General features: G+C 36.1%; 1 protein-coding gene across 1 annotated transcript in view; it reads left to right on the top strand.

Moving 5' to 3' along the window:
• The window catches only part of LOC136030475 (alpha-soluble NSF attachment protein-like), a gene marked incomplete in the record, with an annotated part of 104,192 nt that overhangs the window by 66,959 nt on the left and 14,083 nt on the right, over window positions 1–23,150 (top strand). The window contains 2 exon segments of the mRNA XM_065709486.1: window positions 2,904–3,023; window positions 21,288–21,479. Of these exon segments, the coding sequence (XP_065565558.1) occupies window positions 2,904–3,023; window positions 21,288–21,479 (312 nt within the window).

Below are 23,150 nucleotides of genomic sequence, written 5' to 3'. Positions count from 1 at the left end.
TTTCCTGAATCAGTTTTTTAAAATTATGTTCCATTGCTTAGTTCAGTCCTACGTCTCTTAGTGCCTTAGTATATGGATGTCAACTTTTCCTTCAACTATCTAAGTTATATGATAAGGCAAGAAGGCTTATACAGGAAACAAATAATTCTACAACTAACACAACTAGCCCGTTACTTGATTTGCAGTCTCTGCATTCTTTCTCGCGTATCATTCACTTTTCATCAACTTCATGGTGATGTTCCCACAGCCCTTCCAACTACTCTTTCTTACATCATTGATAGGCCTACGCAGCATCTTCGCAATTCAAGGAATATTAATATTTTATTTACTCCATCGGTAAGGTCTAGCTTTAATCCATTAATAGCTTGTCATTTCGTTTGGAATAGCCTACTTGAGTCAGCTCAAGAATGTCAGTCGTTTGGTAGTTTCAAAAGAATTTTACAAAATGGTTTAATGTCTCGATGTTTTATGTTTTTTGTTTTTTTTTTGGGGACGAATGACCCTAGGGTTAGAAATGTCTGTTGTGAAGGGTGTTGAGCTTGTTTAATATTTCTTGTGGCTTGGTTTCAAACATGTATTTGGAATTTTCTTTAATTCATGGGGGAGTCCTATATCTCTTTTTTTGGGGGGCGGGGTCTTAAAATCCCTTAATGTTTGGGTCTTTTATTTATTTTTTTTTGTATGTGTGTGTTGAGTTTTTGAAAGGTTGAAATTCATTATATCGAAAGTGCGTTTTTTTTAAGTATTTGTTTCATTTTTGTTTCTCCCCTGTTTTTTTCCTGGCCTTACGGGAGAAACTGTGTTGAAGTGTTTCTTCGTAAATTTATTGGTTGAATAAATTGATTGATTGATTGAATTGCATACTGACATAGACTGCCATCAGCAAACAAAATGGTTTTATACAAAGTTTTGCCAAGCATCAGTGATAGCGAGTACTGCACTCATTATTGGCATATTTATGGGTATATTGATGTCACATGTGATACTGTTGAATATCTTATTTCTGCACTAGTACACAGAGGATGATGCATGCTGACACAGACTGTCATCAACAAACAGAAAGGTTTTTTTATACAAAGTTTTCTCAAGTATCAGTGATGGTGAATACTGCACTCATTATTTGCATATTTATGCGTACATTGGTATCATATGTGACACTGTCAAATATCTTATTTCTGCACTAGTACATAGAGGATGGTGCATGGTGACATGGACTCATCAACAAACAGAAAGGTTTTTTATACAAAGATTTGCCAAGCATCACTGATAGCGGCTACTGCACTCATTTTTGGTATATTTATGAATACATTCATATCAGGTGTGGCACTGTCAAATACCTTATTTCTTCACTGGTGCACAGAGGATGATGCATGCTGACATAGACTGTCATCAACAAACAGAAAGGTCTTTTATACAAAGTTTTGCCAAGCATCACTGATAGTGAGTACTGCACTCATTATGGGCATGTTTATGGGCACATTGATATCAGATGTGGCACTCTCATATCTTATTTCTTTATTTCTGCACTGGTATATACAGGATCATACGTGCTGACATAGACTATCATCAACAAAGAGGAAGGCCTTATAAACCAGGACTGGTGGGAAGTACCTCTGTCATTATCAGCATTTTTATGGAAGAATAGTATCAGAAAAGATTTTTGTCATAATCCTTAATTCAAACTTTCGAATTTTGCCACCTGGATTTTGTAATTTGAGTGGGGAATCTTGCTAACAATTGACATTATTGCTTCGATTACTCAAGTAAAAATCCGGATTGTGGGATTTCGAGGAAAAAACCAAGTTTGGCAATCTGTGTAGTCATGAAAAACGCAATTTTTTCGATACGAAGTCTTGGTCGACAATTCTGAAACATTCCAGAATGCGATAATTTAAGTGTCATTTCAAGAAAATTGGGCGGGGCGGCAAAATGTATTTTTTACACTCTTGTTGTTTTTAATTGTTTTAATGAAAATATAAAAAAAAATATTTCTCAAAATCTTGGGGGTAATCATAGAAACGAGAGAAGCAATTGAAAATAGAAATTTTGAAAATAGAAAATAGAAAATTGGGCGGGGCGGCAAAATGTATTTTTTACACTCTTGTTGTTTTTAATTGTTTTAATGAAAATATAAAAAAAAAATATTTCTCAAAATCTTGGGGGTAATCATAGAAACGAGAGAAGCAATTGAAAATAGAAATAGAGGGCTTGAAGCAGAAGGCATGAGCTAAAAATGAGGCTTCACAGATTGCCTAAAGCCATAAAAACAGTATTTTTATGTCTGATTTTTCTAGTTTCCAGTGAGAGGTACTTCAAAGAAATATGAAGAAGACATTCTGGTATTTCTTGAAGAACCAGTTTTATATGAACGCGCAAAAGAAAAATGAGTAGTTAGACTTTTTTTTCTGCTTGAAAATTTGGTAACCAGTATTACTATTCCAGGTCAAATAAATGTTTTTGCCGGCTAGGGCGACAGTTTTCTCAGTGTGTTTGAGCTTACCATGAAAAATATTTGGTCACTGTAATAAGATAAGCTTATTTTGCCCGCTTACAGAAAAAAAGAAAGAAGAAAAAGATAAAGGTAAAAGAATAGCAACGAACTGATAAACGAGGAAAAAATTATCTCTAAACAATATACAGAATTAACCCAAACAACACTCATAATAATGCTAAATGGCAGAAAAAAAATATTGTATGAAATACATCCCCCTCTACATAATTTATCATATCTAACGGGCTAGAAACAGAATATTTTGAAAAAGTAAAAGTATTCTTGCAAAACAACGGGGAACTTAATAAAAACTTCAAATACTGACAATGTCCTGAACTGAATTTGAAAGTAACGGCGCGACCTTCCCTTCAGCTTTTTGCTAGTATATGTTTTTAATTAACTTTATTTTTAGGCTGCTGATTATTTTCAAGGAGAGGAAAGCAATGCATCAGCAAGGAATTGTCTGCTTAAAGTTGGCGATCAGGCTGCTGTAATGAAAAATTATGACAAAGCCATTGGCATCTTTGAAAAGGTAAGTCGCTTAAGCTTTTGCCATTTTGATTTGTTAAAATGTATAAACATAGCTGTCTAAGCTGTGATTCAGATAGACAGAATCCGTGTTATGATTATGTCATCAGTTCTGTAAAATTTGTGAACGGTGACGGTAAAGATCAGGTGACAACAAAGTTGAATTCATGGCGGTATTCTCATTATAATGCAAAATGCTGGTGTAGAGTGAAATGAACTAGGAGTAAACTAGAGTGAACTAAAATGAAAGTGAAATTAACTGAAATGAGTGAAATGATTGAAATGAAATGAGTGAGTGAACTAGCTGTTGAAGTCGGGAAACATGCAGCAGAAGGAGACGTACGTGTCTCGGAAACCATTACCCCAATGACCATAAATCAAATATCTGTAATTATAAAGTTATTAAATGAAAAGACATTTAAAGACAGCCAAGCCTTTTCAATGAACATGTGTGTTGTGGAGAGGAAAGGCAGTGTTTCATAAGGCAGTGTATGTTGAACTAAGTCAGAAGCGAGAATCACACTAAGATTAAGATCAGGGCTCGCGGCAACACAGGCAGAAAAAGCAGTAAGAGGTTTTGCAGGAAAGAGGAAACAGAAAAAAGAAAATAAATAAGAAGCTTATGAAAGAAAGAAGAATCGAAAAGATAATAGAGAGAAAAGAAAATATTAGGAAAGTAATAAAGAAAGAAAAGAAGAATAGAACCTGACAATTCATTAAGTAGTGAAAAATCCTCAAAAGGAAAAAAGAGAATAAATATGGAAGTTTATAGAAGAATGACGAATAGAAACATTAAAAAGAGAAAAGAAAAAATAGGGAAATAATAAAGAAACTGAAGAAGAATAAAACCAGACAATTCATTAAGTACTGGAAGACAACCAAATTCGTACAGTATAGCGAAATAAGTCAGTCTGCTAAAAAAAGAAAGGATAACCTCTCAAGTCCTCAGGGAAGAGGGGTTATTTCCAGGTACTCTCTATAGTGATGCAAAAATGTACTGGAAAATAAAAGTAAAAACTTTTCATTTATGTATGTTACATACCCCTCGATTTTCAGGGATTTAAATAAATAAATAATAAAATGTACACTAATCAAATCAACTCCACAAAGTCAGCTATTTCTCTCGAAGGATTGTTTCGCAAAAGTTTAACTTTAGGTTATGCACTGTGGTTTGAGGGGGTGGTTTCTGTTCTTACATTTAGGATAACTATGATTGTGGTATTCATAACTAACAGAAATTACTTCATATATGACGGTGTTTGCCCCCTCCTTTACCCTTCCTCTTTACGCTAAAGTTACACTAATGCTTTTAACCTAGCACTAAAATCTTATTTTATATTTAATTGTAGAAAGAGCTGTTTGGCCTTACTTTTTTAACACTAGAAAATCTGTAAAAAAAATTTGCAGTTAGACTTAGAAGGGCAGCACTGGTCCACGCTGAAGAGAGGAAGAAAGATAGGTAGAATATGAACCTCGCTTTCACCCAAAAAAGTGGAGCTGTGATAGGATATAAAGGAAATCAATGCAGGAACGGTTTATTTGATAAGCAATGCTGACTTACTTCTTTTTTTTATGTTCGTATTTGTTCTTGGTTACGGAATTGGATTGACCATACCACCTGGAATTCATTGCTTCTTGTTCATTTCCTCTAGTTTTCGTTGTTCACGTTTCCTTCAAGCTTTTAGGTTTCAAGTTAAATCTAGGGGAAATTGGACCTAAGTTGCCCGGACAACGTGCAGTGTTGCGGCAACCTTTGTCCGGCTTCGCCGACTAAAGTGTTGCGAGAGCAACACTTTGGTTTTGTTTTGTCGCTATCGATCAGTAATCACATGATCAAAGGCTATTGCTCAGCGTTGAAAAAACAACAACAAAATAGTATCGAAAGAAGGGAGTAAATTGACTTTGCAGCCAGTTGATCTTTATCCTTTTCAATCATAGACATCGTGACGGATGAACACGCGAAACAATATCTTACATAATCTAGTTGGTATTATAAAGCTATCCCTAACTTGTCAGGATCAAAATACCATAGATGACATTCTATTAATTATTACGAAACTATCTGATTGTTTTACATTCTCATTTATGCTTGTTTCTTCATTTATGCTTGTTTCTATGCTTGAAATCGAATACAATGTGCACCAATTTGCACAAATTTCTAGCCCAAAGTGAACAGATTCTTACTTACAAGTCCCTCTCTCGTGATTGACATCAAGTTCACCGGAAGCAAATAAATGGGTACACCAACTAGCAAAGTTGCAAACCCCTCATCGCTGAATATCATTGTAGCCCAACATCCGATTATTACTTACAAGTCCTCTACATGTCTTACCACCGAAACCAAACTGGTTTAACCATCAAATACACCGGAAACAAATAACAGGCACACCAACTAGCAAAAGTGGCATACCCCTCATTGCCGAAGATGATTAGGAGCTAACAGCCGTTTCTGGCCCAAAGTGAACCGATTCTTACTTATAAGTCCCTCTCCCGTGATAGGCATCAAGTTCACCGGAAACAAATAAATGGGTACACCAACTAGCATAGTTGCAAACCCCTCATCGCTGGAGTTGACTGTAGCCCAACAGCAGATTATTACTTACAAGTCCCCTACATGTCTTACCACTGGAACCAAATTGGTTTTACCATCAAATACACTGGAAACAAATAATAGATACACCAACTAGCAAAAGTTGCTAACCCCTCATTGCCGAAGGTGATTATTACCTAACATCCGACGTTTGATTACAAGTCCTCTGTATGTCTCACAATTTGTATCGGCCTAGATTTCGTTTCAGTGTGTTCCTTACTACTGAAGTTGTCAACCCCTTGAAACTTTCAAACTGGTGTACCTTATGAAGGAATTTTTGTACCAAAAAATGGATGTAATATACTTTGATCAGCTCATCAAGAGCTATCGATTGCCGTCGTAAAAATTCTATCTGTCTTAGTTCAAAAGTTGACTTTTTTGCCGTAGGCCAACTGTCTAACGTCACCACTTAGAAAGGAGCAAAGGATAAGCTCCAATTTCTTTAGCAATGAGAGAACTTTTAAAGTTTATCAGACACGTATGATACCATTTCTCTACCGCAATCCCAAGTCCGAAAAACCGAATGATAAACTAAGCTGAAATCACGAACAGAAATGGGTAGAAGCAATAGATGGCAGCACTTTCGGACCCGTGAGAAAATGCCACATTTTTGCTTCTGTAAATTTTTCTATTTATCACTCAAAGAAGATATATTTGGCCGGGTAACTGCCGCATATATTTAACACTTATAGATTTTAGTCCATCTTCAATTTGAAAGTGATGCCTGCCTGCTTGCCTGCTAGAACAGAGCTTTCCACTCGAAAGCAGAAACATGGTTTGATGAAACGAAAGCTTGGCTGATTAACTTCTGATACTCCTCTTTGACAGGGGCTATATAACTCCACTTCACTTCGCACACCATAGGCTCTGGCTCGGGGACAAGCAAAAACCATCCTTTTGGGCCCCAGGCAAGAATTCTGCGGAGCTTTCCAAAATGTAATATCATATTCATCAATCCGGCCTAAGGTTTGACCTTTACCAGTTTCCACGAATAAGCTGAGATCGGCGGCATAGGAAAAAAAGCGGAAAAAACCAAAATGTTGCTCTCGCAACACAATTGGACTGTAAAATCTTGGGCTGAAAAACTATTTAACTTTTTTATGGCACTTGGTATTAACCAAGTGACATATAGCAATCGCCAATTCTGTCGGTCTGTCTGTCTGTCTGTCTGTCTGTCTGTCGGTCCCGGTTTTGCTACTTTAGGCACTTCCAGGTAAGCTAGGACGATGAAATTTGGCAAGCGTATCAGGAACCGGACCAGATTAAATTAGAAACAGTCGTTTTCCCAATTTGACCATCTGGGGGGGGGAGTGGGGGCCCGGTTAATTCGCAAAAAATAGAAAAAATGAAGTATTTTTAACTTATCAGCGGGTGATTGGATCTTAATGAAATTTTATGTTTGGAATGATATTGTGTCTCAGAGCTCTTATTTTAAATCCAGACCGGATCTGATGACATTGGGGGGTGTTGGAGGGGGAAAACCTAAAGTCCCGGTTTTGCTACTTTAGGTACTTCCAGGTAAGCTAGGACGATGAAATTTGGCAAGCGTATCAGGAACCGGACCAGATTAAATTAGAAATAGAAATAGAGCTCTTATTTTAAATCCCGACCGGGTCTGATGACATTGGGGGAGTTGGAGGGGGGGGGGAAACCTAAAATCTTGGAAAACACTTAGAGTGGAGGGATCGGGATGAAACTTGATGGGAAAAATAAGCGCAAGTCCCAGATACATGATTGACATAATCGGAACTGATTCGCTCTCTTTGAGGTAGTTGGGGGGGGGGGGAGTAATTCTTAAAAATTAGAAAAATGAGGTATTTTCAACTTACGAACGGGTGATCGGATCTCAATGAAATTTGATGTTTAGAAGGATATCGTGTCTTAGAGCTCTTGTTTTAAATCCCAACTGGATCTGGTGATGGGGGCGGGGAGTTGGGAGGGGGAAACCTAAAACTTGGGAAACACTTAGAGTGGAGGGATTGGGATGAAACATGGTGGGAAAAATAAACAGAAGTCCTAGATAGATGATTGATATAAACGGAACGGATCCGCTCTCTGTGGGACAGTTGGGGGGGGGGGGGTATTTCTGAAAAAAAATGAGGTATTTTTAACTTACGAACGGGTGATCGGATCTCAATGAAATTTGATATTTAGAAGGATATCGTGGCTCAGAGCTCTTATTTTAAATACCAACCGGATCTGGTGACATTGGGGGGGGGGGACCTAAAACTTGGAAAACACTTAGAGTGGATGGATCGAGATGAAACTTGGTGGAAAAAAACACGAGTCCTAGTTACTTGATTGACATAACCAGAACGGATCCGCTCTCTTTGGGGTAGTTGGGGGGGGGGGGGGTGTTAATTCTGAAAAATTAGAAAAAATGAGGTATTTTTAACTTACGAACGGGTGATTGGATCTCCATGAAATTTGATGTTTAGAAGGATATCGTGTCTCAAAGCTCTTATTTTAAATCCTGACCGGATCTGGTGACATTGGGGGAAGTTTGGGGTGGGGAAACCTAAAATGATGGAAAACGCTTAGATTGGAGGGATTGGGATGAAACTTGGTTGGAAAATAAGCAGAAGTCTTGTATACGTGATTTACATAATTGGAACGGATCCGATCAATTGCGGGGGGGGGGGGTAATTCTGAAAAATAAGAAAAATGACGTATTTTTAACTTACGAAGGAGTGATCGGATCTTCATGAAACTTCATATTTAGAAGGACCTCGTAACTCCGATATCTTATTTTAAATCTCAACTGGGTCAAGCGTAATTGGAGGGGGGGGCAGTTGGGGGGACTGGAAATCTTAGAAAATACTTAAAGCGGTGAGATCAGGATGAAACTGGATGGGAAGACTAGAAACCTGTCTAAGATACGTGACTGACATAACTGGACCGGATCTGCTCTCTTTGGTGGAATTGGGGGGGGGGGGGGTAATTTTGAAAATTGAGGTATTTGTAACTTACGAAAGGGTGACCAGATCTTAATGAAATTTGATATTTAGAATGATCTTGTGCTTTAAAGTTCTAATTTCAAATTTCGACCAGATCCTGTGACATTCGGGGGAATTGGAGGGGGAAACCGGAATTCTTGGAAAACATGAAAATTGGGGTATTTATATCTTACGAATAGATGATCGGATCGTAATAAAATTTGATTTTTAGAAGGAATTCATGTCTTAGAGCTCTTATTTCAAATCCCGACCAGATCTTTTGGCATTGGGAGGATTTGGAGGGGGAAATCTTGGAAAAACACTTGGAGTGTAGGAATCGGGATGAAGCTTGGTGGATAGAATAAACAAATGTCCTTGATACGTGATTGACAGAATCGTACTGGATTCGCTCTCTTTGGGGGAGTTGGGGGGAGGGGTTCAGTGATTTGGCAAGTTCGGTGCTTCTGGACGTGCTAGGGCGATGAAAATTGGTAGGCGTGTCAGGGAGCTGCACAATTTGACTTAATAAAGTCGTTTTCCCAGATTCGACCATCTGGGGGGGGGGCAAAAGGGAGAGGAAAAATTAGAAAAAATTAGGTATTTATAACTTACGAGTGGGTGATCGGATCTTAATGAATTCTGATATTTAGAAGGTATTTTTGATATTTAGACTTTGTGACTCAGAGCTCTTATTTTAAATCTTGACCGGCATTAAGCCTCTTATTTTCCTTTTTAAATCAATCTATTGATTTCTTGGATTTTTTTAGAGCTCATACCATATGATCTCTTGGCTCTTAACTCTTCTCGCCTCGTCACAAGTGTCATATGAGCTCTTAGCTCTTGTTTTATTATAGAAAAATATTTTTTCGAGTCAATAAAGGGAATAACCTCATGAACTGTTTTTTAAAATGCAATGCTGTTATTTTTATTTCATTTTATTTCGTTTTTTTTATAGCTCATATTCGTATGTGTTCTTAGCTTCGGAATTGAATTAACCTTACCAACTGGAATTCATTGCTTCTTGTTCCTTTCCTCTAGTCTTTGTTTTCTACTTTTCCTTCAAGCGTTTAGTTTTCAAATTATTTTTTGGTTTTCAAATTTATTTTTTCATTATTTTTTTTTTAAATAATGCTAAGAAATCCTGCACTCCCTTCCTGGAAAATTTCTTCCCCCATGACAAGTTCCTCGACGGAAAATTCCTCCAACTTATCCCCCTCTTTTCAACCCCTCCCCCAACCAAAAATTCCCTCTGAAAACGTCTGTACACTTCCCAATAACCATTACTATATGTAAGCACTGGTCAAAGTTTGCAACTTGTAGCCCCTCCCACGGGGACTATGGGGGAGTAAGTCGTCCCCAAAGACATTGTTATAAGGTTTTTCGACTACGTTGAATAAAATGGCTATCTCAGAATTTTGATCCGCTGATTTTGGGAAAATAATTAGCGTGGGAGGGGGCCTAGGTGCCCTCCAATTTTTTTGGTTGCTTAAAAAGGACACTAGAACTTTTAATTTGTGTTAGAATGAGCCCTCTCGCAACATTCTAGAACCACTGGGTCGATACGATCACTGCTGGGAAAAGAAACAAAACAAAAAACAAATAAACACGCATCCGTGATCTGCCTTCTGGCGAAAAAATGCAAAATTCCACATTTTTGTAGTTAGCAGCTTGAAACTTCTGCAAGAGGGTTCTCTGATACGCTGAATTTGATGGTGAGATTTTGTTAAAGATTCTACGGCTCTTTAACGAAATAAGGCAAATTTTCTCAGGCTCGTAACTTTTGATGAATAAAACTAAACTTGATGCAACTTATATATTTAAAATCAGCATTAAAATGCGATTCTTTTGATGTAGCTATTGGTATCAAAATTCCATTTTTTTGAGTTTTGGTTATTATTGAGCCGGGTCGTTCCTTACTACAGTTTGTTACCACGAACTTTTTGAAAATTGGTACGCGTGTCATGGAGCTGCACAAATTGGCTTGATAAAGTCATTTTCCCTGATTCGACCATCTGAGGGGCTAAAGGGAGAGGAAAAATTAAAAAAGTTGAAGTATTTTTAACTTACGAGTGGGTGATCGTATCTTAATGAATTTTGATATTTAGAAGCTCTTATTTTAAATCCCGACCGACATTAAGCCTCTGATTTTCCTTTTAAAGCAATTTATTGATTCTTAGAATTTTGCTTAGAGTTCATACCAAATGAGATCTTGGCTCTTGGCTCTTCCGACCTCGTCACAAGTGCCATATGAGCTCTTAGGTCTTGTTTTCATATTTTTTTTATAGCCCATTTTTTTTTATTTGTTCTTATCTATGGAAATGAATTAATCTTACCGAATGAAATTCATTGCTTCCCTTTCCTCCAGTCTTTGTTTTTCACTTTTTCTTCGAGCTTTTGGTTTTCAAATTAAATATAGGGGAAATCTTACTACAAAATCATGGACTGAAAAAAATTTACCATTTTGTAGAAAAAGAAGTTTAAAAGTCAATGAAGGGAATAACCTCAGGAATGTTTGTTTTTTTCTTAAATTCAATGCTGCTTTTTTGATAGCTCATATTCGTATTTGATCGTAGCTACGGAATTGAATTAATCTTACCAACTGGAATTCATTGCTTTAGTCTTTGTTTCCCACTTTTCCTTCAAGCTGTCAGTTTTCAAATTAAATCTAGGCGAAATTGGACTGCAAAATCTTGGACTTAAAGACTATTTAACTTTTTTTCTTGGAAAAAGATTTTTAAAAGTCAGTAAAGGGAAAAACGCAGGAATACTATTACTACTACTAATAATAATAACTCACTGCAGCATCAAGCCGCTTGAGGCCAATACAGCTACACACGCTCCTCCTCCAACCTAATCTATTCAAGGCCTCCTTCTTAACACCCTCCCAGGAAGTTATCGTTTCCTTTAAATATCTATTTATGACATCCTCACACCAGAGACGAGGACGACCTGTATTCGGTGAAGCAGCCCACCTGATCAATCTTTTCGTTACCTAACGTCACCTTTTCGTTTTCACTTATTCCTAGCCTTTGTGACTTAGTCTTCTTTACATTAATTTTAAAACCTTTTCTATCACCCTGAACTCGCGAAACCTCTAAAAGTTCATTCGTTTTGCTCACACTTTCATCTAATATACTTAAATCATCAGCATAATCTAAGTCCAGAAGAGTTTTTCCTCTCCATTTGATTCCGTGGTCTCCAATTACCTTTCCTGTGCCCCTTAAGACGAAATCCATCGAAATGATCCATATAAAAGGGGATAAAACACAACCCTGCTTAGCGCCTTATTTAATACAAAACCAGTTGCTAACCTCATTTCCTACCTTAACCGCAGCAGTATTATCAAACAGTTCGTGGTAACGAACTGTAGTAAGGAACGACCCGGCTCAATAAGTTTCATCAAGTTTAGTCTTACCCATCAAAAGTTACGAGCCCCAGAAAATTTGCCTTATATTAGAAAATAGGGGGAAACACTCCCTAAAAGTCAAGGAATCTTAACAAAAATCACACCATCAGATTCAACGTATTGGAGAATCCTACTGTAGAAGTTTCCAGTTCCTAAATGTGGAATTTTTTATTTTTTGCCAGAAGGCACATCACGGATGCGTGTTTATTTTTTTTATTATTTTTTTCCCCAGGGTTAATCGTATCGAACTAGTGGTCCTAGAATGTTGCGAGAGGGGTCATTCTAACGGAAATTAAAAGTTCTAGTGCCCTTTTTAAGTGACCAAAAAATTGGAGGGCATCTAGGCCCTCTCCCACGCTAAGTGTTTTCCCAAAGTCACTGGATCAAAATTCTGAGATAGCTATTTTCTTCAGCATAGTCGAAAAACCTTATAACTATGGCTTTGGGGACGACTTACTCCCCTACTGTCCCCATGGGAGGGGCTACAAGTTACAAACTTTGACCAGTGCTTACATATAGTAATGGTTATTGGGAAGTGTACAGAGGTTTTCAGGGGGATCTTTTATTTGGGGGAGGGAGGGGTTGAGAAGAGGGGGATATTTCTTGGGAACTTTCCATGGAGGAATTTGTCATGGGGGAGGAAAATTTCCATGAACGGAGCGCAGGATTTTCTAGCATTATTTAAAAAAAAACAATGAAAAAATAAATATGAAAAAGTTTTCAACTGAAAGAAAGGAGCAGCATTAACACTAAAACGAACAGAAATTATTACGCATATGAGGGGTTCACCTCCTCCTAATACCTCGCTCTTTACGCTAAAGCATTTTTAGTAATTTCAACTATTTATTCTACGGCCTTTGTGATTGAGGGGTTATTCTTAAGGAAGTGGGACAAAATTTAAGCTTTAGTTTAAAGAGCGAGGTACTGACGAGGGGGTGAACCCTCTCATATACGTAATAAAAACATACGAACACAGAAGTTCGTTACGTAAGCTAACTCGTAAGTTACGTACATTTTTTACTAATAAAAACGTTCGTTAAAAAAATTAAAATTTCTTGCTGTCTTTTTAAATAACCAAAACATTTGAGGGCAACTAGGCATCCTCCCCTAGAAAATACTGCTGAGTAGTTTTACTGCTGATGATGAACACTGTATATGTGTTCGAAATATCTAGTTAAATAATTTTATATCTATTCACTGTCAATAAAAAGGTATCATCCCTATTTCGAACTGTTTACTTTTTTTTACTGAAAGTAAGGAGCGACATTAAAACTTAAAACGAACAGAAATTACTTCGTATATGAAAGGGGCTGCTCCGTTCTCAACGCCCTGCTCTTTACGCTAAAGGTTTTTACTGTTTTAAAAAGTAGAGTTAAGAGAAAGAGTCAAATTTTAGCGTAAAGACTGGGGCGTTGAAGAGGGAGCAGCCCCGTTCATATACGAAGTAATTTCTGTTCGTTTTAAGTTTTTATGTCGCTCCTTACTTTCAGTTAAAAAAAACTGTTTTTTTTTTTATTTAATTCTCGTACATAGCACAAATCACTTCAATGGATTTGTCTGGTATACCATATAAGAAAAAGACCTTTGCTTAAGCTCTTCTATCAGCAGAGTCAAACGCTTGCTCATAATTGATAAAACTGAGGACCTAAGGTGTTTGACAACGAAGGGACTTCTCAATTATTAACCCAAGAGTGAAAATTTGGAGGACACATCCTCTTTCTTTTCTAAAACCGCAAAACTTTGTCAAAAACTTTGTCTACAGCATCTCTCAGTCTAAAAAATATCATATTACTAAGTAATTTGCTACCTACAGTGACCAGACTAATGCCTCGATAATTACGACACTCACTTTTGTCACCTTTCTTATACAGTGGTTTAACTAAAGTTTCCCTAAAATCATTAAGTACTTCCCCTTTTTCAAAAATCATATTCATAATCTTCAGTAGCTTATTTCTAACCTCAGAGCCACCATATTTAAGAAACTCATTTATCACACTATCAACACCTGGTGTCTTATTATTTTTTAATCCTTTTATTTCTGTCGCTAGTTCTTCCTCACAAAACAAATCTTCCTTCACATCCAAGGTATCACATCATCCTTCACATCCAAATCTTCCATGCCAGTATAATATTTTATTATTACGCCGTCTAGCTGCATCATCCAGATCCTCAACAATTTTATCCATGGCCTCCACTTCATATCTCCTTAGTTTTTAAACTAATTTTAAACTCTCAAGTTGAGTATTCAGCTGTCCCAGGAAGGTTTCTCTCAAATTTTCATCCTGGAGTGTACCAACATCATAACTTTCCGGGAGGTAGTTACCCTTCCGAAATTTCAGCTTAAATTAACCTTAGACACTACTAGATGGTGATCTTTACTTTTAACATCAATAATAGTACTCCTATGTACCGTAGTATCTTGTACTGATCCTGCTAGTCTTCAGTTTACAATAAAGTAATCAATAAGGTTTGCTGTCTTACCATCACGTGAATACCATGTCAACTTATGGGCCATTTTATGACCAAATACCGCATTGGTTATAACTAGACTGTTATACCTACAAAATTACAAAAGTCTGTAGCCATTACTGTTTTCTTTTCTTATACCAATTTTCCCTAAGGTAGGATACCATTTGTCCAACCTGTGCATTAAAATGTCCTAATAAATACACCGTATTTCTACCTGGTACCCTATCTATTTGCTCCTGTAACTGTAAGCGAAAATTCATCTGAGTCACTAGTATCTCCGTCAGTTGGTTCAACAAGGGCATATACTACTATAACTATAAACGCAGGAATAGTTATTTCAATGAAGGGGGCGCAGAAATTTCTAGCATTATTTGAAAAAACAATGAAAAAATAAATATGAAAAGTTTTTTATACTGAAAGTAAGGAGCAGGATTAAAACTTAAAACGAACAAAAATTATTACGCATATGAGGGGTTTACCTCCTCATAATACCTCACTCTTTACGCTAAAGTATTTTTAGTAATTTCAACTGTTTATTCTACAGCCTTTATGATTCAGAGGTCATTCTTAAGGAATTCGGACAAAATTTAAGCTTTAATTTAAAGAGCGAAGTATCGACGAGGGGCAAACCCCTTCATATACGCAATAAAAACATAGAAGTTCGTTACGTAAGTTAATTCGTAAGTTACGTATATTTTTTACCAATGAAAACGCTCGTAAAAAATTAAAAGTTCTAGTTACCTTTTTAAGTAATCAAAAATTGGAGGGCAACTAGGCTTCCTCCCTCGCTTCTTTTTCTCAAAATCTTCCGATTAATTGCAATTAATTAATATGCAAATTTTGTTTTTATTATTTATGTGCGGAGAGCCAAGATCAGAACATGTAATAATTCAAAAAACGTCCAGAAATTAAAAAAAAAACAAGTTTTTTTAAATGAAAGTAAGGAGCAACATTAAAACTTAAAACGAACAGAAATTACTCCGTATATGAAAGGGGCTTTTCCTCCTAACCGCCACACTCTTCACGCTAAAGTTTCTTACTGTTTTAAAAAGTAGAATTAAGAGAAAGAGTCAAACTTTAGCGTAAAGAACGATGCGTTTAGGAGGAAAAGTCCCTTTCATTTAAGGAGTAATTTCTGTTCGTTTTTAGTTTTGATGTTTCTCCTTACTTTCATTTAAAAACTTGTTTTTTTTTATTCAATGGTTTATTGTGACAAAAAAAATTTTAAACAGTAGTAGCTTAGAACCGTCTTTGGTGAAAGAAGTTTAGAACCAAGTTAGCAGCCGATGCTAGCCTTTTTTTTTAATTTTTCTTTTCAAAAAGTTACGAAATTAGCAAATAAATCGGTAGCAGAACTGGTGGCCATATGTTACTGTTTGGCAAATGACGCTGTGGTTTTAATAATGTCTAAGGGGTAGTACCTCTTTGCACACATCATTTTTGTGTTATTTTTGTTGTTGATGTTATAACAATAAAAATGCTGCTCGAAATGCATATAATTTTCTGCCAAGTGCAAATGACGCTATTGTTTTAATTAGGTCTAAGGGGCAGTAGTCCTATACTTCTTTGCACACCTTATTTTTGTGTTGTTTCGTTGTTGATGTTATGACAATTAAAATGCTCCTTGAAATGCATATAATTTTCTGCAAAGTGCAAATGACGCTATGGTTTTAATAAGGTCTAAGGGGTAGTAGTCATACATCTCTTTGTACACCTCATGTTTGTGTTGTTTCGTTGTTGATGTTAAGATAATAAAAATGCTGCTCGAAATGCATATAATAATCTGCAAAGTGGAAATGACGCTACGGTTTTAATAAGGCCTAAGGGGCAGAAGTCCTACACCTCTTTGCGCTCTTCATTTTTGTGTTGTTTCGTTCTTGATGTTATGACAATAAAAATGCTGCTCGAAATGCATATAATTTTCTGCTAAGTGCAAATGACGCTATGGTCTTATTAAGGTCTAAGAGGCAGTAGTCGTACACGTCTTTTTGCACTCCATTTTTAAGTTGTTTCGTTATTGATGTTATGACAATAAAAATGCTGCCCTAAATGCATATAATCTTCTCCAAAGTGCAAATGGCGCTATGGTTTTAATAAGGTCTAAGTGGCAGTAGTCCTACGCCTCTTTATGGAATTTTTGGTTCAGTTTTATTTTCACTAGATCATCCTTTTTAATTTCTGTTCATTTCAGGTCTCACTTACTCATCCAGTAAGTGAATCCTAAAACTTTGGATTAGGTTTTAGGATTCTAAAGTTTTAAACCGAAGGACTGTATGTTATTACTCATCTAAGAGTATCGTTATCCTTATGCTTGATGGGATTATTTATTTTAATTTCTGTTCGTTTTGGGTTTCATTTATTCTTTGATTGCAATTTCCGTTCGTTTTAGTTTTTAAATTATTAGAGGACTTTATTTTTGCTCGTTTTAGGTTTTAATATGACTCTTTCCTTTTCTTTAAGAAACTCCTTTTACCAAAAATGTTGTTTAGATTGATCTTAGCTCTTTTTAAGCAACTTTTTTTTTTTTCCTCTTCAAATTGTGTGGAATGTTTGTTATTTTGTTTAATTAATTGTTTAATCTCAAAACTTAAACCTGAATAAATCCCAATTGCCATTAGGACATAAATGCCACTCCTGAGATGCAGATACGCCGTTTTGACAACCTAGATGCACCTAGTTTTCTTTGAATTAGTCAAACACTCCCTCCCAAATATTCTCTGAATATTTCAACTTAAGGTACTTGGCCGTCCCTGAGATATTGCAGGTGCACTAGTTTGAAAACCTGTATGCACATAGGGCCTTTTGATCTAGTTCAAAATTTTCTTTAACATTTCCTGAAAGTTTAAATTTAAAACCCTTAGCTGTTCCTGGAATATTGCAGCTGAGCCCTCTGACAATCTGGATGCAAATAGTGTCTTTGATGCAGTTCAATATTCCTCGAAATGTTGAAGTTAATACCCATTGCCATTCCCTAGGTATTATAGGTACCTCATTTTTACAACCTTGATTGCGCATAGTCTTTCAATTTGTGTCAACATCCCTCTCAACGTTCCCTGAAATTTCCAACTTAATACCCTTAGCCCTTCCTGAGAAATTGAAGAAACGCCTTTTTTACAACTTGGATGCACATAGTGTCTTTTGATTCATCTCAATATCTCGTCCCCAAAGTTTTGATCAGATATCTTTGAAAGTTGAGGTGGTGGGGGGGGGTAGCAGGATAGGGTAATGGGACTGATTACCCTCCAATCACGTTTGACTCTTGAAAATTGTACTACTGCTTACAATTTTCTGTCGATTAAGCCCCCTCCTATGCCAACTCTTCTATACGAAGTGGTCCTTCAAATAAACAGTAACAAGTGTATAATGGACGGAAGGCTTACGGCTAATGTTGCTTCTGATATTCTGGCTTAAAAATCTTGCAGTGTTTTTCTTTTGAGTCTTTTTTCTTCTGTTTCATTAGTTCAGGTAGTTTCTAAAATTAGGGTGGAAAAGTAAAATATATCACGAAACGCTTTTTATAGCCCTAGGTTTTTTGCTCAACTCAACGCTTCCAACTAAACTCTATAGCAACATACAATAAAAAAAATAACTATATAGATTTCTCATGTTTCTGAATAGTCCCAGTCGGAAGCTTTGTGATGGTTCTGGTTTAAATTCGATCTGGGCTTGAAATTAATTTTTTATTTTTTAAACAAATTTGTTGATGAAAGTAAAGAGCGAAAATTTTTTTACTGATTTGTAATTTATGTTTATTAGCTAAGGAACATCTCCACCCGTCTGATAGTGTCATCAAGTTCACTCCCACCTACTCTTATCAGCTCTTTATTTTTAAACTCATGCTGAAAAAGTTCAGAAATACTTAATTTTTTTAAGATTACCCATCAAAGAAAATATGCGTTCATACATGTACACACATCGGGCATGAATATAGACCAGAGTTGCCACTCTTTAAATTTTTCCAAGGTCTTGGTTTTTCTGTTTTGGATTTGGGATCTTGGGAATATACATGTATTAAACATTACGATCAAAAAGTGTGTTAAGTGTATACATTACTATTAATTCGGTATATTAGGATTTCTGCTCAAATCTTGGGCTGTTCGTAGACGAATCTTGAAATGCTGTCATATGCACTGTGGCTGGCTTGATATATACCCTCTTTTCAACATTAATAACATATTTAATTTTCTTCCTAAGAGAAAAATAATCAGTCCTGTATTAAATGTAGTTTATCTGACATGCTTTTAACGCCATATTGCTTGGCTAAAATGAGAAATTTAGTTGTTTTTTTTTTCTGGGGAAAAAACTCAAGCATTTTATGATGAGTTGATGGACGTTGTTGTATTCAGTTGATTGACTTTTTATTCCGTAACTGTACGTCAAGTCTTGCAGTGGGTTTAAAGAGAAAGTTCTATTTTTCTTAGGATTGTTTATAGTTCTTTACTGGCATGAATAATCTTTTTCTGTTAGTTTCAAGATAAATAACTACGTAAGTTTCTTTTAACAAAAGAAATTCAGAAGAATTGATCTTAAATCTTGCCAAAAAAGTTCCCAAGCATTAAAAAAGGATGTTGCAACATTGTCGCCGTAAATTTTCAACAAATACACCCCGTCGTCAATAAATTGACTATTTGTCTCTCTGATTTTAAATCACATACCGGTTGTTCCATTTCTTTTTATATTAGAATTGGCATTCTTGTTATAGCTTTGACAAATAAAGTGTAAATAACAAAAAGTGTTTCATCTTATTCTTTTTCTGTTGATATATATTTGCTCACGGATGTACGAACGTCTCCACGCCTTTGATTGATTCTTGATTGGAACAGAGAAACTGAATTTTCGATTTGACAAGGTTTTCCTGGGAGCATTGTTGTTAGGTTTCAGTTCCTTTTTTTTTCTGTTTGAGATTGTTACAATTACGTTATATAGACATGGGTGGATTTGACAGGGGTTGATAGGTAAAAAGAGAAGAATAGATTGGTTTTAGGAAAAAAAGAAAATAATTCTCGTTTAGATTTACAGTAGATCATTTCTTAGAAAACGTTAAAAAAATAAAATATTTTATTCTATAAACATTTGAACAAACGACAAAAACTTCAGGAATAATTATTATTATCTCACTTACACTATGCAATAGTATAATACGTCGAGTAACGCCCGCGAAAAAACAAAACAAAACGAAATTCAAACAAAAAAGAGAAAAACTAACCAACAAACCCAACAAACAGAAAAGAGAAAGAGAAAAGAAAAACAGAAAACAAGTCATAACTGAAAAAATTATGCCACGCTGGAAATTCTATTAGTATTATTAATTTTAAATTTTCACCTACGCTATGAGATGAGATACTACTTGTGATTTTATTTTTAAGCTGTAGATAACATTTTTGTCTGTCCTTGAAATTCATTGAATAATGTAGAACTGTGGTACAATGGTTTTAGCGGCAACTGCAACCTAGTTAAGGATGAATCACGGCCCCTATTAATCAATAATTAAAAATGTGGTTAAAAAAAAGGCAAGTGAAAAATAATATTTCCTAATATTGACGTATGAATGACTTTTTCGACGTCAACTAAGTCTCACGTTAAACAATACCATGCTATACGTGCATGACGCTACTTCGGAGAGTGATAATGAACATTCAAAACAGAAGTAATTCAGTTAGTGCTCGCTGAATGGGGGGCAAATAATACGCAGAAATTCTTAAATTTTCTGATTTTAAAAAAAATGAAAATCATTCCTATGAAATGAATAAATCCTGCTCTTGTTTACTGATTGAAATCCCTGAAAATTCATTCTTCCGCTCCGTTTGTTAGAAGCGTAACTGAGTGTCACTGGAAGTCAATCTGGGTTGCTAAATGTAACGATTTTTCCGAATAGGGATGGTGAGACATCATGGTAAGACAATGGTAAGACGTCAAAACAACTCATGTAACTTGTTTTCAAAAAATCCATCAATCCAAAAATCCCTCATGTTTCTATAAACCAAGTGAATTTAGACTAAGGTCTAATCAGCGTAATAAGCCCCAAAGGGATCCTTAAACTCGAGAATCTTTTTGGGCATAATTTTTTATAGTTCTTTTCAAATAGAGCCGAACTTAAAATTTCACTTTCGGTCTAAGGCCCACTAATTTGGGAGCGCCCAGGGAGACAAATTTATCAGGCAAGAATGGTATCTATATTATGTCTAAAAAATACTTCTTAGTATGTTGTAGCTCGGTAGCTACTGTGGATATCATTAACCTGAAAATATTACGATTTTGATTAATAACCATTAAGTTTTTAATTTTCAAAGAGGCGTTCGGTACAGTTTCCTAATAACGAGTCGATTTTAAAACTTTATGCTTCTCCTGTAAAATATCGGAAATCTTTTACACATCACACGGGACCTCATGTTTCTATAAACCAAGTGAGTTTAGACGAAGGTCTAATCAGCGTAATAAGTCCCAAAGGGATCCTTAAGCTAGAGAAAGTATTTAAATGGCCACATCTTTAAAAAAAAGGGGGCCCCTAAAATCCTTAGCTTCACTGTCTCAAGTGTTATTTTTTTTTTTCATTAAAATCGAAGTGACATTATTCTTTTGTCTGAAAAATCTCAACGTAATTTGCCTTATAGTACTATTCGATTTTTCTTATTTCTGTTAAACTTATACAAAGTACCATATAATTTATTTAAAGGGTCTAAGAATAATAATATTTTAAATGCTAACCGAGAGGGGATGAATTTACTCCTTGAGTAAAATGTAATTAAAGATGTCAATTGAGGGGTAACTTACTAAAGTTATTTTATCGGTAACTTTCTTTGTTGTTTTTTCTCGTAGACTTTACACTAGCTATAATGCTGAATACAATTTCATAGAATTTTCTGATAGGTTGCCACCAAGGCCCTTGATGACAAGCTTTCCCAGTATTCGGCAAAGGATTACTTTTTCCGAGCTGCTATTTGCCGTCTTTGTAATAGCTCTGAGCCTTCTGAAGCAGCACTCGAGGCTAACTTAGCGATCCAGAGGTATGAACAACAGTACCCAGCATTCCAAGATTCCCGTGAATACAAGCTTATCAAGGTAATCATTTGTTTATTTACGTAAATTGAAATTAAGAAAAGAAGAACGTGGAAAAGATGTATTTTAAAATGCTCTCATTCTTTAACTTGCTTCGTATCTAAATCTCTGGATAAAATCGACTTTTTTGTTATTAAGCAGTACCTCTTCAAGGCCGTATCCAGGAGGCTAAGGGGTTTGACCTCCCCCCCTCCAATGTTCTTCCAACTCGTAAAACGTAACAAAAGGCATATATACAAATTCTGATGTGTTTTTTAACGATTTTTGTGCTCCCTTCCCCTTCCAAAAAAAGAAATCCTGGATGCTGTCTGATATCTATCACAGCTTTACTACATAAAATACAAACTAAGCTTCGTTGATTGAATTAAAAACTATACTTACCAGAATGCTAATGTTCTGTCCCCTGATCAGAAATCAAATAACTCATCAACAGGCAATCCATGCTTATACCTTCAAGTATTATTCCATTATACAATTTCTGCTAAGAATACAACCGATGTCTATACATTCCGAGTAAGGACACAGGAAGTGCTTTCTAGCTACTTTTATATGACTTATCCGCTTTACGTTAACTTCCCCGGATGTAATCCATAAAACTACTAACTTCTAACAACTCAACGCAGTACCAAGCCACCTGAGGCCAACACAGCTATGTACGCTCCTCCTTTATCCCAATCTATTTAAATTCTCCCTTTTAACTCCCTCCCAGGAAGTTCCCATTTCCTTCAAATCTTTCTTAATGACGTCCTTCTTCCCCAAATGAGGACGACCTGCTTTCTGTTTAGCCCTAGACTGTTGGACAAAAAGGACAATCTTCGGCAATCTGTCATCCTTCATCCACACAACTTGCCCTAGCCATCTAAACCTTTCTTTAAATAGCCCTAGAAAGTGGGATTGAACCACATTCTTCGTACAGCCTACTGTTTGAAATGCGATCAGTCAGCCGGGTACCCAGAACAATCCGTAGGCAATTTCTCTGGAAAACATCTAACAAATCTTCATCGGTTTTTCGGAGCGCCCATGCTTCAGAGCCATGTTTGACCACTATCATCACTGTAGCTTCTAACACTCTAATCTTGGTTTCCAGACTTATCTTCCTATTCTTCCAAACATTTTTTAACCGTGAAAAATCACCCTGATCCTTGGCTATTCTACTTTTAACATTTTCACTGCTCCCACCGTCTTCACTATTAATACTACCAAGGTAAGTGAAGCTGTCCACCTGATCGATCTTTTCGTTAACCAGCGTCACCTTTTCATCTTTACTTATTCCTAGCCTAAGTGACTTAGTCTTCTTAACATTAATTTTCAAACCTATTCTAGCACCCTGAACTCGCAGAACCTCTGAAAGTTCATTCATTTTGCTCACACTTTCATCTAGGATGCTTAAATCTTCATCATAATCAAGTCCAGAAGAAATTTTCCTCTTCATTTGTTTGTGGTCTCCTATTGCCTTTCCTGTGCTCCTTAAGTCAAATTCCATCAAAATGACCCCTATAAAGAGGGATTGAAAACTACCCTGCTTAACTCCTGATTTAATACTAAACCAGTCGCTAGCCTCATTTCCTACTTTAACCGCAGCAGTGTTATTCTCTTATATAGCACTAATTACTTTAATGTATTTGTCTGGTATACCATATAAGGATAAGACCTTTGCTAAAGCTCTTCTATGAA

This window comes from Artemia franciscana, chromosome 8, assembly GCF_032884065.1.
Source record: "Artemia franciscana chromosome 8, ASM3288406v1, whole genome shotgun sequence".
Classification (NCBI taxonomy): Eukaryota; Metazoa; Arthropoda; class Branchiopoda; order Anostraca; family Artemiidae; genus Artemia; species Artemia franciscana.
This window is presented reverse-complemented; position numbering and strand designations above follow the sequence as displayed.